The sequence below is a fragment of the Scyliorhinus canicula genome, chromosome 3 (genome assembly GCF_902713615.1).
Source record: "Scyliorhinus canicula chromosome 3, sScyCan1.1, whole genome shotgun sequence".
NCBI lineage: Eukaryota > Metazoa > Chordata > Chondrichthyes > Carcharhiniformes > Scyliorhinidae > Scyliorhinus > Scyliorhinus canicula.
The window spans coordinates 21,172,356-21,191,288 of NC_052148.1; the positions used below are offsets into that span (position 1 = coordinate 21,172,356).

Sequence of the window (18,933 nt, forward strand, 5' to 3'; positions counted from 1 at the left end):
CACGTTCGCCACCACGCCGCTCAGGGGCTGTTGACAGCGGTCATCCCGGCGATTCTCCAGGCCCCGATGGGCCGACGAGTTTGGCCCAGTCCTACCAGCGTGGATTACTCAGGTCCCACACTGCAGGACCTGGAAGCTAAGTGTACAGGTGCCATCCTGGAGGGGGGGGGGGGGGGGGGGTGGAGGCGTTGGATCCGACACCAGGGGGGGGTCCCGGGCCTGGCCCGCGATCGGGGCCTACCAATCGGTGGGCGGGCTAGTTCTATGGGGGCCTTCTTTACTCCGAGCCGGGCCCCTATAGGGCTCCGCCATATTGCCTGGGGGCCGGCGCGGAGAAGGCAACCCCCGCGCATGCGTGGAAATACGGGGGTGGGGGGTGGGGGGGGGGGGTGGGCGTTGACACCGGAGTGGGGACATAATTAGAGAATCCCGCCCATGGTCTTATGGTGTCTTCCATAAATTTGGCTTGAAGCAGTTTGAACTGACTTCCTAACAGGATATATAATTCAAATCTCTGTCCACGTTAGCAATAAATTAACAATCTCACAGGACGACGAGAGTGGGAAATGGAAAAGTCTCATTTCATTTCGCAGTCCTGGTGATCACAAACATTGCTGAAAGTGAAAATCCTAAATTATTGTTGAAAAAATATTTGCAATTCCTTGTGAACATATTTATTGAAAGGATTTTTATCATAATGTGGGTATGATTTTACACCAAAACTTGTTAAAATCAAGGCAAACAATTCTAAATCAATAACATAATTTTCCATTAATGTACCATTTTGTGGAATATAATCTTACATTTTCTGAAAGTAAATTGTCAGATACTGAGAAAATTATTTTTGATGATTGCAACTCAGGTTTCAATCCAAAGTCATTAAATCAATGCATCTCATGTCATGTAAATACTCTATATGGGTCACTGTCTGTGCGGAGTCTGCACATCCTCCCCGTGTGTGCGTGGGTTTCCTCCAGGTGCTCCGGTTTCCTCCCACAGTCCAAAGATGTGCAGGTTAGGTGGATTGGCCATGATAAATTGCCCTTAGTGTCCAAAAATTGCCCTTAGTGTTGGGTGGGGTTACTGGGTTATGGGGATAGGGTGCTCTTTCCAAGAGCCGGTGCAGACTCGATAGGCCGAATGGCCTCCTTCTGCCCTGTAATTTCCATGATTCTATTAACCCTTTGTGTCTTGACAACTTTTAACAGTAGAAGACCATACATTAATACCATCTTGTCCCTGGGCCACAGATTGCGAGGGTGTTCAATTCACTGATACAGCCCTCAAGGGGCCTCAACTCAGAGAATGGGAAGTTTGGGTGGTTGGAGGAAATTGAAAAAAAAAATGTCAATGTTAAAATTGATGTGGAGATGCCGGCGTTGGACTGGGGTGAGCACAGTAAGAAGTCTTACAACACCAGGTTAAAGTCCAACAGGTTTGTTTCAAACACGAGCTTTCGGAGCACGGCTCCTTCTTCAGTCACCTGAAGAAGGAGCCATGTTAAAATTCTTAGTGGTTGCTCAAGAGTCCAAAGTTTAAAAGATGTAATTAAATTGAGGAGATTAACAACGAAGCAGATTGATCTGAAATTATCGCCCTCCTACTGTCATCAACAGAGCTGCTTTGTTCGTCACATCATTACAGTGTCTTAGCAGTAATGAGAGCCAACAAGATTCATGGCTCTCACATTCAGCTAGGGTTGAACGATGCACGGATTTGCAGGACAAGGATGTTACTGGTGGGTCTCTCCTGAAGGTACTTGCAATGCTGTTTTGTCAGGGCAGGATTTTTAAAATCTCAATGTACAGTGTAGCAATGTACAGTGTACTGTTTCTCACTAAATTGTAGTTGCATGTTCCTTACAGGCTAGCCACTACAAGGTGTGATGACTGTGCTCAAAGGCAACATCTGGTTAGACTCACTTGGAATTGGCAAATGTGCTGATTAGCTGCATGATATTTGCCTTTTATGATCAGGCGTCAGAGAAAGTGTGATAACAGAAACTGCAATGCAAGTGTCAGTTTTACTGTGTTAAAAAGATGTCTGAGAAATCCAAGGAGAATTCCCTGCTCCCCACCAACCATTTAATGATTACGTCCTCCAATAATGTTAGTTGTTCACAGCAAGAAAATCAATTTACTACAATTAATATTCAACCTACTGGTGGTGTACAAAATTGTTGAAGAAAGCACCTATTGTGGTTGTGAATGGGATCACAGCACGCTCTTGTCTGAAAGCGCTAAGTGCATTGCGGCTCGCTGAAACTGTTAATTGGATTTGGAGATAAAGGAAGCAAGGTGTGGTTACCATATGCAAAGGAAAGGCAACTTCTCGAATTATTCATTCTGATCACAGTAATTGCTAATCCAAGTTAATGACTACCATCCTGAGCTCCCCCCCCCCCCCCCTCAATATCTCAAGGGGTTTTGCATGTCCTTGAAATTCAGTGTCTGCGGGCAAACTCAGCAGCCATTTTGTACATACTGAGATCTGACAAACAGTAACATGATGAATGAATTTTATCATTCTTTTCCCCCCGTGGTGACGTTGGTTGAGGGAGGAATATTAGTTTGGGAGAAGCTTGATCTTTTACCCTTGAAAGGAGGTGGTCAAAACTGCTGACCCCATAGCAGTGGGGAGGAAAATCAATTGCGGAGGTGATTTAAAACAGATCTGGAATATGCTGCCTGGAAGTGTGGTGGAGACATGTCTGATTGAGGAATTTACAATAATAATAATCTTTATTATTGTCGCAAGTAGGCTTACATTAACACTGCAATGAAGTTACTGTGAAAATCCCCCAGTCGCCACATTCCGGCCCTGTTCGGGTACACAGAAGGAGAATTCAGAATGTCCAATTCACCTAACGAGTACGTCTGTCGGGATTTTGCGGGAGGAAACCGGAGCACCCGGAGGCAACCCATGCATACACAGGGAGAACGTGCAGACTCCGCACAGACAGTGACCCAAGCCGGGAATCGAACCTGGGACCCTGACGCTGTGAAGTTACAGTGCTAACCACTTTGCTACCATGCCGCCCAAGAGGGCATTAGATGAGTATTTGAATAGAAACAATGTGTCGGGGTACAAAACAAGACAGGAGAATGGCACTCAGCCATGATGCTTGTTTCGAGAGCTGGTGCAGACACGATGGGCCAAATGGCTGCTTTTGTGCCTAAACGATTTTGTGATTCTCTATTGGTGGCACTAGGACAAGTGGCACAGACTCAAATTAGCTGAAAACAAATTGAGGACAGATGGCAGACAGTTCTTACTTCTAAAAGTGTGATCAAGTCTTCCAACCGACATCCAGATAAGGTATTGAAGACAAAACACTGCAATTGTTTTATAAATACTTAGAAGGTCGGATGACACATTGTGGGGCTGTTTTGGAGGAATTAGCTAAGGTGACGAAAAAGGTCTTTCTCATTTATGTCTCTTTTGTGATCCGAGTCACTATTACCACAATAATAGCTGAGATCAGAGCCGAAAGCGTGACACAATTGCTGGGGCAGGATTTTCCGGTGGGTTTCCCAGCTACAGAGGGAAACCAAGTTGACAGCGGGGGATCAGAAGATCCCGTCATAGCCAATGGCAGGCTGATTTTGTTGTTGCGAAAAACGCCATGGGCACGGGTGGGAAATCCTGCCCTAGGTTCCACCGTGGAACAAAATGTACAGGAGGGAGGCCTTCCAACTCATCATGGTAAATTTGCTGAAATTGATGACCTTAGCTACATTGCTGAAGAGGGTTCTATGAGCAGCTTCAGTGCACTGGATTAGGCAGTGGGAAATGCTTGTCACAATCCAGTACACTAAGCCACAAGGTGTATCCGTGTCGATGTCAGATGAGGATAGACTCGGACTTGGTTCTGATGCCTAAGTGCCCAAATTAGCTGCTGCGATTGAGGCAGGTTCGTAATTCCCATTGAATATCTGCTGTACGTTTTCAGGCAGGCTGGTAAATATCAGAGATTTTTGTTGTCGTTATCATTTAAGCACTGATCTGTAAAAGCTTCAACAGGGTTGTCATGGCTGAAATAAGAGAGAGGGAAGGCACTTTTATTTTTGTTCTGCTTGCTGCACGCGCCGCGTGAGGTCATCAATCCGAACGTTTTTCAGGTACAGAAGATGTTCAAGTCGGCGAACTTTCACCTGGAGTATCTGAAACACAAAACCCAGGCTACATTTCAAACGGCGGTATCCACATCATCCCAGATCTCAGGACCTCAGTTATAACATTAGAACAATAACTATGGGTGGGATTTTCCAGAGCCCGCTGTGGTGTGTTTGCTGGCAGTGGAGGCAGCTTGCCATCGGCCGATAATGGGGATCTTCCGGTCCTGCCGATGGTTCACCCGTCCCGCGGCTGGGGGAACCCACAGCAGGGGGTGGGGCACCTTTGGCAGGATGGGAAGATTCTACTGGCCAGAAGGGTTGGAAAATCCTGCCCCACACTTTAAAAAAAGTACTTCATTGTCGGTAAAGCGCTTTGGGATTTCCCCTGGTCATGAAAGGAGAGACGTATAACCCTTCTAGGTGATGAAGAATGACCCAGAATAACCCCTTACTTCCACTGGAGAAGATTGAAGAGGAGATGTGATACAGAACAATGAAAGGCATGAACAGGTCTAGTATCTGGCTGAATTTTAATGAAGTCAAGCAAAAAATAGACTTGTATTTGTAGAGCACATCTCAGGGCACCCCAAAGCATTTTACAGCGAACAGTGCAATTTTTTGAAGTGCAGTTATTATTAAACTAAGAAATGTCCTCTAACTATGCATGGGTTTCACCCCCCCCAACCCAAAGATGTGCAGATTAGGTGGATTGGTTATGCTAAATTGCCCCTAATGGGAAAAAAAATTGGGTACTCTAAATTTAAAAAAAAGAAATGTCCTCTGGTAAGCAAATTAGTTACAAATAATTTTGAGAATAATCACCAATAAGTAGGATTAAAACAGTTCAAGAAGGCTTCCCACACCGCAGGAGAGGTGCCGGAGGACTGGAGAATAGCCAATGTGGTAGCATTATTCTTGAAGGGAAGAAGGGATAAACCAGGAAACTACAGGCTAGTCAGTCTAACGTCAGTGGTGGGAAAACTATTGGAAGCAATTCTGAGAAACATAATTAATCTGCATTTGGAGAGGTATGGTTTTGTTAAGGGGAGGTCATGTCTGACCAACTTGATTTGATTTTTGATTTTTGAAGAAAATCAGATGTGCAAATGAGGGCCACACATTAGACATAGTCTACTTAGACTTCAGCAAAGCTGAATAAGGTCCCACATAGGAGACTGATAGCGAAGGTAAGAGCCCATGGGATCCAAGGAACTTTGGCAAATTGGATCCAGAATTGGCAAAATTAGATCCAGAGTGGCAGGAAGCAGAGTGTGATGGTTGAGGAGTGTTTTTCTGACTGGAAGCCTGTGTCTAGTGGGGTCCTTGCTGTTTGTGGTTTATATAAATGATTTAGACATGAATGTAGGATGGTTGATCAGTAAGTTCACGGATTGTACAAAAATTGGTGGGGGGCCAAATAATGAGGAGGATAGCCTTGGATTACAGGTGGATATAGACAGGCTGGTCAGATGGGCTGATCAGTGACAAATGGAAGGCAAATGGTATACGTGCCTTTATTAACCAAGGCATAGAATATAAGAGCAGGGGCAATTGTTGTTTAGGTCACAGCTAGATTATTGTGTGCAGTTCTGGAATCCACATTATTGAAGAGATATGATAGCACTGAACAGTGTGCAGAGGAGATTTACCAGGATGTTGCCTGGGTTGGAGAGATTTAGTTATAAAGAGAGAGTGGATAGACTGGGGTTGTTTCCCTTGGAGCAGAGAAGACGGGGGGGGGGGGGGGGGGGGGGGGGGGGGGGGGGGGGGGGGGGGGGGGGGGGGGAGGGGGGGGGGGGGGGGGGGGGGGGGGGGGGGGGGGGGGGGGGGGGGATGATGGAGATGTATAAAATTCTGAGGGGCATTGGTAGAGTAGACAGGAAGTAACTTTTCTCCTTGGTGGAGGGATCAATGACCGGGGGCATAGATTTAAGTAATGGGCAGGAGGGTTTAGAGGAGATGTGAGGAAAAACATTTTCACCCAGAGGGTGTTGGAAGTCTGGAACTCACTGCCTGAAAGAGTGGTGGAGGCAGAGACCCTCATAACATTTAAGAAATATTTAGATGTGCACTTGCGATGGATGCCAAGGCATAGAAGGCTATCCACCAAATAGCTTTCCACCAAAGGCTTTCCACTCTGGAAAGTGAGATTAGAATAGCACAGACGCGTTGGGCTGAAGGGCCTTTTCTATGCTGTAGACATCTATGATTCTATGACTTTTTCAGGGTAGGGTAATGACATCTACCTTAGCAGTGTTACACATTTCCCGAAGCAATAGTAATAAAAGTAAGAGTTGTATTGCTTAAATTTATTCTCAGTCGGGTGAATTATGAGGACAAGTTGAATGGACTCGGAGTAAAAGCAGAAACTGCTGGAAGCACTCAGCAGGTCAAGCAGACTGCGGTAATGTTTCAGGTCGCACTTCATCAGAACATGAAAACAATCCTGTCAACAGGTTATTAACCTGAAACAGTAACTCTATCCCTTTCTCCACAGATGCTGCCTGAGTATTGCCAGCATTTTCTATTGTCATTTCAGATCTCCAGCTTCTGCAGTATTTTGATTTTGCATAGACTACGCTTGAATTCCCTTGCGTCTAGAAGATCCATGGATCTTCTAGATGATTAAAAAGGAGTTGGTGGACTGGATAGAGAAAAACATTTTCCTTTGGTGGGCAAAATAAGTGGGCATTAGCTTTACAATTGGGGCTTGGCCATCCAGGGGGTATTGCCAGGAAATCTGGAACTGCCACCATCAAAAATAGTTGTTGAGGCTGGTGGTGTACAGAAAATTTCAACGTTGAGATTTATCATGGGCGAGAGTGTTAAGGGTTGACGAACCAAGATGGTTAGATGGAGTCAAGGTATCGAAGAATAATTTCAAAGGGAAACTGGATGGCGACTTGAGGGAAATAAATTTGCAGGACTATGGGAATAGAGTGGGAAGGATGGGACTGACTGCATTGCTTGTCAAAGGCAAATACACTTGGACTCAATGGACCAAATGGTCTCCTTCTGTGTCATAATAATGACTCTGTCACTCAAACAGCCATAATCTAATTAAACTGCAGAACTAGCTCGAGGGGCTAACTCCTGTTCCGATGTTAAAAGCAAATGGCTGCAGATGCTGGTATCTGAAACAAAAACACAAAATGCTGGACCATCTCAGCAGGTCTGACAGCATCTGCGGAGAGAGAAGGGGGCTAACGTTTCGAGTCTGGGTGACTCTTTGTCTGACAGAGAGCCACCCAGACTCGAAACGTTGGCTCCCTTCTCTTTCCACGGATGCTGTCAGGACTGCTGAGGTTGTCCGGCACCATATTTTGTTTTTGTTCCTGCTCCTACCTGGATAGTTTCCTGAAAGGCCAGCAGAGCCTGTTCTTTCTCCTCCATCAAGATCCGTACCTCTGGGCTCAGTTGGCTTTTCTGTCCACATCCGAGTTGAGCCTTCATTGGGCTGGAAATAAGGACAATATCCAAAAATGTTATTCGCCACTGGACCAAGAACTTGTGTAGAAAATTAAATGAGATTCAGCAAACAGATCCCTGTCCATTGACCAAAGGGAATTTATTTGTTCTGGCTCAGTGAAAAAACTCATCTGCCCTCTGGCTTCTTTGCCAATTAACCAAATTCTATAGCCTCTGGATACCAGGCCACTGCCAGTGGAGGCAGATTCTCTTTCTCACTCCATCAAAACCTTTTTCAATTCTTCGCTGCTGGAGAGCCAAGCAGAGGACAAAGGAAATAGAAGCAATAATGCAAGCAGGTTGTTCGACATTTATTTATTTATTTATTTTAAATGTATCTAATGCATTTTTTCCAATTAAGGGGCAATTTAGCATGGCCAATCCACCTCCTAAGTTGTACATTTGTGGGTTGTGGGGGCGAAACCCACGCAAACACGGGGAGAATGTGCAAACACCACATGGACAGTGGCCCAGAGCCGGGATCGAACCTGGGACCTCAGCGCCGTGTGAGGCCGCGGTGCTAACCCACTGCTCCACCATGCTGCCCTTTTTGTTCAATATTATGTTGGCTTTTATTTAATTGATAAGTGGGGTTTAGCTGTCATTAATTGGGTGTCACATTTGCCTACATAACAATACCTTGTTTTCCACAATCACTGTCTGTGATTTGAAGTTGTGAAAGGAAATTCCCATACAGGTTTCTCTTGAATTGGAGAAAATAAGGTGGTTGGGATATCCCTGAAACTGAATCTGATTCCCTTTCTTTCCTTTTGGCTGAGTCTCAGTTCAGTCAAAGCTCTGCATGCATCAGTGGGATGAACCTCCAGCGACTAGTTGTATGTCATCGGCCATACGGACCAGAAGTTAAAGGCCTGAGGCTAGTTTCTCCGTTTGGGAGACTATATACCCATTTTGGCGTGAAAATGGTGGTGTTTTACGGCAGGAAAACTGGCCCGGAGCACTGCCAGGTCCGTGACCGCCCTTGCGCACGGCGACGTCCTGCAGCGCTGCGCCGTGCTTCATGGCAGATTGGCCCACGGACCTCGGACCACAAAAATAGTACCAGCCTCCAGCTGCTTGCTGGACTGCACCTCATAGTGCCCCCAGACCCGAATGAACCCCCCCCCCCCCCCGCCCGTGAATCTGTCCCCCACCCCCGCCGACTGTGGCGATGCCGGACTGAGTCAGCAGCTGCCACGCTAAGTTCATGACGGGTGAGGCCATGAGAGTATGAGAGTCCCACACCATTGGGAACTCCGCCGGTCATGGTCGGAGTATCACGGGACGGGCCTCAGGCAACGGCCGTGGATACTGTATGCAGCATACGCCTGGAATATGCCGTTTTCCAGGAGGTGGAGCATTGCCAAAGCGGCCCCGCCCCCAATTTTGGCATCACCGGGGATTCTCCGCCTCCTCGTCGAACGCGGTTTCGGCATCGGGGATTGGAGAATCCAACCCCTGATCTCAAGGCAGTGCTGAAGTACTGCTCTCAGCTGCAATAATACGGGTGCTTCAATTCACAGACTTGTTGTCCCTGTGCCATGGGGGTGAGGCTGGGAAAATCAATCAGGTTCTCCACTCTTGATTGCTCCTCAGAGGTTCTTTTCTACACAATTGACCATCGGTAAGGCTGCCAACACTGGCTGAATGTGTTTGCAAAGCATTTACAGAAACACATGGGGCTGGATTCTCTGTTCCTGAGTCTAAGTGCTGACGCCAACATCAGAAAAATGGGCGCCACACCCGCATCGATTCCGCTACCGGTGAGGGGCCAGCACTGACGCCGCATGGAACATCCGCAGAACACATGAAAATCGGTAGAGGAATCACCTTGTCCGTGATGGACACGCGGCAGGTTTACAAGCTGCAGCCACGCATACATTATGCACACACACCGATCGCACCTGAAAGATGGCACCGTTTGCGCTGGAAACCGTCTCTGTCCACCCCGACCCCACAGCCCACCTACAGGTCACCCCCCAACCCTGGCAGACGTCCCCCAGTCAGCAGCACGAATGTTGGTGAAGTATGGCGGTGTTGGACACTGTCCGTACACCCCTTCTCTCTCTCCGCAGCCACCACGCCAAGCACAAGACTGTTGAGAGCACACTTGGACCGCGCCATTGGGAATACAGCCCACTGGAGTCGGAGCACTGCAGGTAGGCCTGCTAATGAGATGCACTGTAAATTCTATGATTCTCTGCGAACACGGGTTGCAACTTTGCATGGTGTGCGTCGCAATGATGCTGTTTTTGAGGGGGCGGAGCATTGCGATCTGGCGACAAACCGGCACGATTTCAATATCGGGAGCTATTCTCCGCCCGATCGCACGCTCCAATTTTGGCGCGGCCACTGGAGAATCCCGCCCATGTTCTTTCTTCTTTATTCCTTCATGGGATGTGGGTGTCGCTGACGGGGCCAGAATTTGTTGTCCATCCCTAATTGCCCTTGAACTGAGTGGCAACGCGTGGCACTGAAGCCAACACTGCTAGGGTGGCGTCAGCAGTGGAACGCCTGGAGCACGACGCGGCACCATTACTCAAGGTTTCCAAGCCGTTGCGCAGTTGGTGATGGCCATGTCTGAGTGCCTTGGCAGACTGTCTGACCCACTGGGAGATGTGATCCAGTACCATTGAGCTGACCTTGATGAGGTTCTGTGGGACGTGTCCTGCTCTCAGATGGGAATGGTCGAGGCGATGGAGAGCATGTCCCAGTCACTGAGGAGCATCACCGGGGGCGTCGACACCTCGATGCAGGCATCGGGGAACCGACAGGGCTGGCAGAGCCAGATGATGCAGGGCAGCCGGGGTTCAAATCAGCTGCCTCTCCTTCCCAAGTTGGGTCTTGGAGTGCTATGGGCACCGGGCAGGAGGAGGGGGGCACTGGGTGCCAATCTGGACCCATCGCATGGAGTGGGGATGGTGACCACTCATTCCCCGAGTTCCAGCCCTCTGATGAGGCTGCGTCTCGAGGTCAGCACATGGGACAGGGGGGAACGGCTGTGCAAATGCCATCAACAAGTGTGCCGAGGCCCTCGGGCCCCAGAGCCCCAGAAGACGCCCACCAGGGACATCAAAGGCCATGTGACAAGGTAAGCAGCTGGCTGCCTCCACCTCAACTGTGCATCCTGGGGAGACACCTAGACATAGCAGTAGAGCTGGGAAGGTGAAACAGGTTCAGGATCACTGAGGGTAACAGGGGAGGGGAAATTTGGGGAGTGTAGGGTGGCACCATCGGGAGTGGGGAATTGTATGACACCTGTGACACATTAAAAACACTTGAGCACAGCCAGTATGACACCTCTGTCACTTTCTTCCACCATGAAGGACAACCTGAAATGAAATGAAAATCGCTTATTGTCACAAGTAGGCTTCAAATGAAGTTACTGTGAAAAGCCCCTAATCGCCACATTCTGGCGCCTGTTCAGGGAGGCTGGTACGGGAATTGAACCGTGCTGCTGGCCTGCATTGGTCTGCTTTAAAAGCCAGCGATTTAGCCCTGTGCTAAACCAGCCCATTGGCCCATCTCTCCAGGCATCTCCCTCTCCCCATAGCACTCACCCACCCTCTGGCCATGGACATAAGAGCACAAGACATCGGAGTAGAATTAGGCCACTCGGCCCATCGAGTTCCACAGATTCACCACCTTCTGGCTGAAGAAATTCCTCCTCATCTCTGTTTTAAAGGATCATCCCTTTAGTCTGAGATGTTGTCCTCTGGTTCTAGTTTTTCCGACAAGGGGAAACATCCTCTCCACGTCCACTCTATCCAGGCCTCGCAGTATCCTGTAAGTTTCAATAAGATCCCCCTCATCCTTCTGAACTCCAACAAGTACAGACCCAGAGTCCTCAACTGTTCCTCATTCAGCAAGCTCTTCATTCCAGGGATAATTCTTGTGAACCTCCTCTGGACCCTTTCCAAGGCCAGCACGTCCTTTCTTAGATACGGGGCCCAAAACTGCTCACAATGGGGTCTGACCAGAGCCTTATACAACCTCAGAAGTATATCCCTGGTCTTGTATTCTAGCCCTGTTGACATGAATGCTAACATTGGGCGAGATTCTCCGCACTCCCGACGGTGCGGAGAATAGCGTGGCTCGTAAAATTTTACGGCCACGCTGTTCCGACGCCCTCCCGCTATTCTCCCCCCCCCCCCCCCCCCCCCCCCCCCCCCCCCCCCCCGCCCAACTCCCGACACGAATCGCTGCCGCCGTTTTTTTACGGCCGGCAGCGATTCACAGCTGATGGATGGGCTGAGTTCCCAGTCCTTTACGAACGGCAAACACACCTGGTCTGGCCGTTCGTAAAAACGGCCGTAAACTCTAGCTTTTTATAACCATGGCACCGATTGGCACGGCAGTACCACGGCCGTGCCAAGGGTGCCATGGGCCCGTGATCGGTGGGCACCGATCGCGGGCAGCGGGCCCGATGCCCGCGCACTATTTGTCCTTCCGCCGCCCCGCAGTATCCATTCGTGGGGCGGCTGAGGGGCATCCCGGCCCGCGCATGCGCGGGTTTCGCGCAAATACGCGATGACGTCATCCGCGTATGCGCGGGTTGGAGTCTTCCAATCCGCGCATGCGCGGCTGACGTCATATGACGCGTCAGCCGGCGCTAACTCTGGCAAGCGGGCTTAACGAAATTCGTTAAGCCCGTGATGCCGGAGTTTACGGCGTCGGGCTGCTAGCCCCGACCGGGGACCAGAATCGGTTCCCGGTCGGGAGGGGGGGGGGCTGGCGTCAAACCCGCCCGGATTTGACGCCAGCCTTACGATTTCTCCCCATATGAGAGAATCTCGCCCATTGCATTTGCCTTCTTAACTGCCGACTGAACCTGCATATTAACCTGAAGAGAATTGTGAATAAGGACTCCCAAGTCCCTTTGTGTTTCTGATTTCCTAAGCATTTCCCCATTTAGAAAATAGTCTATGCCTAAATTCCTCTTTCCAAAGTGCACAACCTCACACTTTTCCACATTATATTTCATTTGCCACTTCATTGCCCACTCTCCTAGCTTGTCGAAATCCTTCTGCAGCCCCCTTGCTTCAATACTACCTGTCCCTCTTTGTATCTTTGTATCATCTGCAAACTTAGCAACAGTGCCTTCAGTTCCTTCTTCCAGATCATTAATGTATATTGTGAAAAGTTGTGATCCCAGCACAGACCCCTGAGGCACTCCATTACTCACCGGCTACCATCCTGAAAAAGACCCCTTTATCCCCACTCTCTTTATTCTGCCAGTCAGCCAATCCTCTATCCATGCCAGGATCTTACCCTTAACACCATGGGCTCTTAACTTATTTCACAGTCTCCTATGCGGCACCTTGTCAAAGGCCTTCTGGAAATCTAAACAAATCACGTCCACTGGTTTTCTTTTGTCAAACTTCCTTGTTACCTCCTCAAAGAACTCTAACAGATTTGTCAGACATGACCTCCCTTTGACAAAACCGTGCTGACTCTGTCCGATTGCAGCATGCACTTCCAAGTACTTTGCAATCTCATCTTTAATAACAGACTCTAAAATCTTATCAATGACCAAAGTCAGGCTAACCGGCCAAAAATTTCCTGTCATTTGCCTCCTTCCCTTAAACAGTGGTGTTACATTAGCCACTTTCCAGTCCTCTGGGACCCTTCCGGCCTCTAGTGATTCCTGAAAGATCACCACCAATGCCTCCACAATTTCCTCAGCTATCCCTTTTAGGACCCTGGGGTGTAGTCCATCCGGTCCAGGTGACTTATCCACCTTCAGACCTTTCAGTTTCCCCCTGAACCTTCTCCTTAGTGATGGCCACTGCACTCACCTCTGTCCCCTGGTTCTCCTGGAGCTCTGGGATCCCACTGGTGTCTTCCAACGTGAAGACTGATGCAAAGTAACTATTTGGTTCACCTGCCATTTCTTTGTTTCCTATCATTACTTCTCCAGCCATATTTTCCAGTTGTCCAATGTCTATTTTTGCCTCTCTCTTACCTTTTACATACTGAAAGAAACTCTTCCTATCTTCTTTTACATTACTAGCTAACTTGCACTCATATTTCACTCATCTTCTCTCCGCTTATTGCTTTTTTAGTTGTCCTCTGCTCACTTTTAAATGATTCCCAATCCTCTGGTTTCCCACTAATCCTTCCCACTTTGTGGGCGCGATTCTCCCAAAACGGGAGAAATCGTAAAGCTGGCGTAAAACCCGGGCGGGTTTTACGGCAGCGCGCCCCTTCCCGACCGGGGACCGATTCTGGTCCCCGGTCGGGGCTAGCAGCCCGACGCCGTAGGCTCCGGCAAGACGGGCTTAACGAAAATCGTTAAGCCCGCTTGCCGAAGTTAGCGCCGGCTGACGCGTCATATGACGTCAGCCGCGCATGTGCAGTTTGGAAGACTCCAACCCGCGCATGCGCGGGTGACGTCATCGCGTTTTTGCGCGAAACCCGCGCATGCGCGGGCCGGGTTGCCCCTCAGCCGCCCCGCGAATGGATACTGAGGGGCGGCGGAAGGACAAGTAGTGCGCGGGCATCGGGCCCGCTGCCCGCGATCGGTGCCCACCGATCGCGGGCCCATGGCACCCTCGGCACGGCCGTGGTACGGCCGTGCCAATCGGTGCCATGGTTATTAATAGCGAGTTAGTCACGCCGTTTTTACGAACGGCAAGACCAGGTGTGTTTGCCGTTCGTAAAAACGGTGTAAAGGGCTTGGACTTCGGCCCATCTAACAGCTGAGAATCGCTGCCGGCCGTAAAAAAACGGCGGCAGCAATTCGGGTTGGGACTTCGGCGGGGGGGGGGGGGAGAATAGCGGGAGGGCGGCAAAAATGTCGGGAAGGCCCTCCCGCTATTCTCCCACCCGTTGTGGGGGGCGGAGAATTTCGCCCTGTATGTTTTTTCTTTTGCTTTAATGCTGTCCTTGACTTCCCTCGTCAACCATGGATGCCTTGTCCTGCCCTGAACTTGTTTCCTCCTCCTTGGGATGAATTTCTGCGGTGCCTCCCGAATAACCCTCAAAAACTCCTGCCATTGCTGTTCCACTGTCTTCCCTGCTAGTCTCCTTTTCCCTTCAATTCTGGCCAGCTCCTCCCTCATGTCTTTGTCATTACCCTTATTTAATTGTAATACCGTTACATCTGACTCCAGCTTCTCCCTCTCAAACTGCAGAGTAAATTCTATCATATTGTGGTCACTGCTCCCTAAGGGTTCCTTCACCTTAAGATCCCTAATCAAGTCTGCCTCATTACACATCATCAAATCCAGAATTGCCTGTTCCCTAGTAAGCTCTGTCACAAGCTGCTCCAAAAAAACCACCTCTTAAATATTTCACAAATTCCTTTTCTCGGGATCCACTCCCAACCTGATTTTCCAAGTCCACGTACATATTGAAGTCGCCCATGATTATTGTGATATTACCTTTCTTACATGCTTTCTCTATCTCCTGATTTATTTTCCGCCCCACATCCTGACTACTGCTAGGGAGCCTGTACATAACTCCCATCAAAGTATTTTTACATTTGCGATTCCTCAACTCTACCCACAGAGATTCTATGCCTTCTGATTCTATATTGTTCCTTGCTATCGATTTGACTTCATTCCTTACTAACAATGCAACGTCGCCCCCTTTGCCTACCTGTCTGTCCTTTCGATAGGACACATAATCCTTGTATATTTATATCTCAGCCCTGATCCCCTTGCAGCCACGTCTCTGTGATGCCCTCAACATCATATCGGCCAATTTCGATGTGCGCAACAAGCTCAGTTATCTTCTTCCTTACACTGAGTGCATTAAGGTAAAATACCCTCAGTCTTGCATTGACCACCTCCCTTCTCACACTTGTCACTTTTTTTGTTCTGCCTGAGGGTGATGTTTTATTACTTTTGTTCTCTATTTCCCCATCAATTATCACATCTTCTAAGCTTACGCTCTGGTTCCCACCCCGCTGCCATATTAGTTTAAATCCTCCCAAGTGACACTAGCAAACCTCCCAGCCAGGATATTGGGGCCCTTAAGAGTTAGATTCAACCCGTCCTTCTTGTACAGGTCGCACATGCCCCAGAAGAGATCCCACTGGTTCAGAAATCTGAAACCCTCCCTCCTGCACCACCAGTTTAGCCACGTGTTGAGCTGCACTATCCTCCGATTTCTAGCCTCACTGGCACGTGGCACAGGGAGTTATCCTGAGATTACTACCCGGGAAGTCTTGCTTCTTGGCTTACTGCCTAACCCCTGAACTGCTTTTGCAGGAACCTATCACTCTTCCTGCCTATATCATTAGTGCCTATGTGTATTACAAGCTCTGGCTGTTCACCGTTCCCCTTCAGGATGTCCTGTGTTCATTCAGAGACATCCTTGACCCTGGAACCAGGGAGGCAACACACCATCCTGGAGTCTCTTTCACTTCCACAGAAAATGAAATGAAAATCGCTTATTGTCACAAGTAGGCTTCAATGAAGTTACTGTGAAAAGCCCCTAGTCACCACATTCTAGCGCCTGTTCGGGGAGGCTGTTACGGGAAGCGCCTATCTATGCCCCTTACTATAGAGTCCCCTCCTGCACTTTGCCCCCTCCTGCACTTTGCCCTCCCCTGCTGAGCAACAGAGCCAGTTGTGGTGCCACTGTTCTGGCTGCTGTTATTTTCCATAAAGGTATACCTGTTAGAGAGGGGGACAGCCACAGAGGATTCCTGCACTGACTGCCTACTCTTTCTAGCGGTCACCCATCTGTCTGCCTGCACCTTGGGTGTGACCTTATCTCTAGAACTCTTATCTATGATGCTTTCTGCCACCTGCATGCTCCAAAGTGCATTCAACTGCTGCTCCAACTGAACTATGCGGTCTGTGAGGAACTGCCATTGGTTACACTTACTGCAGATGTAGTCGACTGGAACGCAGGAAGCGTCACAGATCTGGCACATCTCACAGTTGGAGCACTGAACTCCGCTGAATGACATTTAAGCACCAGTTAATTAATTTGAAATAAACACTTGAATTATTGACAGATTGAGTTACGAATAACTATCTGGCCCTGATGCTAGATTTTTACTGTAAAATTACATGCTAAATACTAAAACCATCTAGTTAATCAATTAGATTTGTTTTGCAATATTATTTTTTTTCACATTTAACAGATCCCCAACCAGCCAACCAGGTCACAGCTTTACTGTGATGTCACTTCAGTTCCCCCCCCCCCCCCACCCCCCCCCCCCCCCACCCCCCCACACACAAACAATTAAAAAAGGTATTAAAACGCCTTACCTTCCCAGGATGCTCTCTGGATCTCTCCCTGCAGATTAACAGTTACAATCCAGAAGAAGGAAAACAAAATGATAGGGAAAAAGCACCTCCTACCACTCTGCAATGAACTACCTCACTCAAGTTTCACCTCACTCTAGCTGCCTCACAAACTCAGGATGCCTCAACTTCACCGTGCGCATGTCCCCGGAGCTGTCTCCCATCTCCTGAGTGTTCAGATGTTGGCTGCTGCGTCTGTGGTGTTGCCTCCCGCAGTGTTCACGCAGTGTCCAGGCATCAAGGTGTGATTGGGTTGCTAGGCAATGACTCCCACATGCTACATGGCCCGCCCACCCATGGAAATCCATGGGTTGTGTGAAGTGCTCACTTAACCACAATTGCCAATTCCCTAATAGTAATAGCCTTCTGCCACATGACCAGAGGCCTTGGCAGTTGGTTCGGGTTATGGGTGATCAGTGGGGCAGATGGGCAGGGGCTAGGCTTGCTCCCGGAATACGATTCATGGGTTGGCATTCTGTGCCACCCGCGGATAATCCCTCCCCCTCTTTCCATGGCGGCCCACTCCTCCGGAAGGTAACTCCCACCCAGTTGAGAGTTCGCCACCCCCTGCCGAGCGCCCCCGGGTCCTTTGTCTGTGAGCAAAGAAGGCTACCCACCTCCTCAGCTCGCCACAGAAGCCCTTCTGCCAGGTTCACGTTTTTCAAAAGGAGTACTAATCAACACCAGCATGACCATTTGCTGAGGAAGCTGCTGAATGATGGAGGGGCCATTGGATATGGGGTGGCTCCCTTTAATTGTATGGAAATAGGGCTTAAGATGTGATATTTGGCTTTTGCCATGCTACAGCGAGATCCCTAGCAGGCCAGTTGCAATAAACTGTTTGGCGCCTTGTGCAGTTCTCATTTTCAGCCTCTCCCGCTGTTCACTGGCCTCGTTTCGCTCAACCAAGAGCGCAATGAGGCCTGGGAATCGAACCGATTGTATTGAACATGCTGAAACTCAATTTATTTTTATTCCCATTGCCAAGATGTGTGGTAACCTGACCACAAAAAGGTAATTGAAACAATGTGGTGAAAGTTCAATCTTCTTTAATATACAAAAGTAACGCGTTTAAAATACAACATGGACTCAAAACCGGGAGCAACTAGCTAAACATTGACATAACAGTAACAGAATAGAATTAGAACTAATGACAATTAAATACCAATATACACAGGTAACAGCAACAACGAATGACAGAACTTAGTCATGGCATCAGCAATGGATTTAAGTAAGTAGAGGTATAATAATAGCACTCTATAACAATTTCATACTGCAGCAGCCTGGTCATAGCTCTGAATCAAGTTACTTTCTTGGAATCCATGGTGAATAAGCCAAAATTGATAATTGTGTAAGAAAGAATTGTGTTTCAGACTGTCCTTACTGTATGTCGAACTTTTCCGGCAAGTGTTGGCAACCAAATTAGGTTTGCCTCCACACAGCGGTTTGAATATCTTGTGGGCAGAACATGGCATGCAAGGTAGTGCTCATGGTTTGCACCTTTCTGAATCACAAGGAGCACAGCCAAACTGCCCAACCCATTCCTTATATGTGCACAGCCAGGCAATGCACACAACCAGTCAACCTGCAGACAGGCAATGTGTGCCACCAGAGACTCTACGCAGCCAGGCAGTACGTCAGGCATAAATGACTTGCATTGATGTGCACCCCCAACAAAATACGTGCTCCGACTCATTTCGAAGAGGTAAAAATAGACCTTGAAAAGTTAAAGAAAAACGAGAGGAAGTTATCTTGAGCATGGGCAAAACAATCTTTTGGTGCAAGCTTTTGAAGGTTGGGAAAGGTGTAAAAACAAGTGGAGGCTTTTTTGATAGCTTTCAGGAATAAGAATCCAAAATGACTGGTGGTCCAGCAGGTGGAGAGTGAAGATGAGGGGGGGAATTCAAAAAGACTCCATAGCAATGTTGAAGAATGGACATCGAGGTACCGATTTGACAGCTGAGAGCAAGTATTTTTAAACATGGGATAAAACAAAAAATGCTAGAAACACATATAAGCTCTGAGAGCATTAGTAGAGAGAGAGAAAAACAGAGTTGGGACGTAACTTCTGAGCTCCCCATGTT

At 48.5% G+C, this 18,933-nt stretch overlaps 1 protein-coding gene across 1 annotated transcript in view; it reads right to left on the reverse strand.

Moving 5' to 3' along the window:
• Nucleotides 1–2,997: 2,997 nt before the first annotated feature.
• Nucleotides 2,998–18,933, reverse strand: part of LOC119963850 (sperm flagellar protein 1-like) — a 124,169-nt gene continuing 108,233 nt past the window's right edge. Inside the window, exons 6-7 of the mRNA XM_038793204.1 lie at nt 7,464–7,575; nt 2,998–4,163 (exon numbers count right to left, since the gene is read on the reverse strand). Coding sequence (XP_038649132.1) covers nt 4,062–4,163; nt 7,464–7,575 — 214 coding nt within the window. The 3' untranslated portion in view covers nt 2,998–4,061. The remainder of the gene's footprint in view (nt 4,164–7,463; nt 7,576–18,933) is intronic.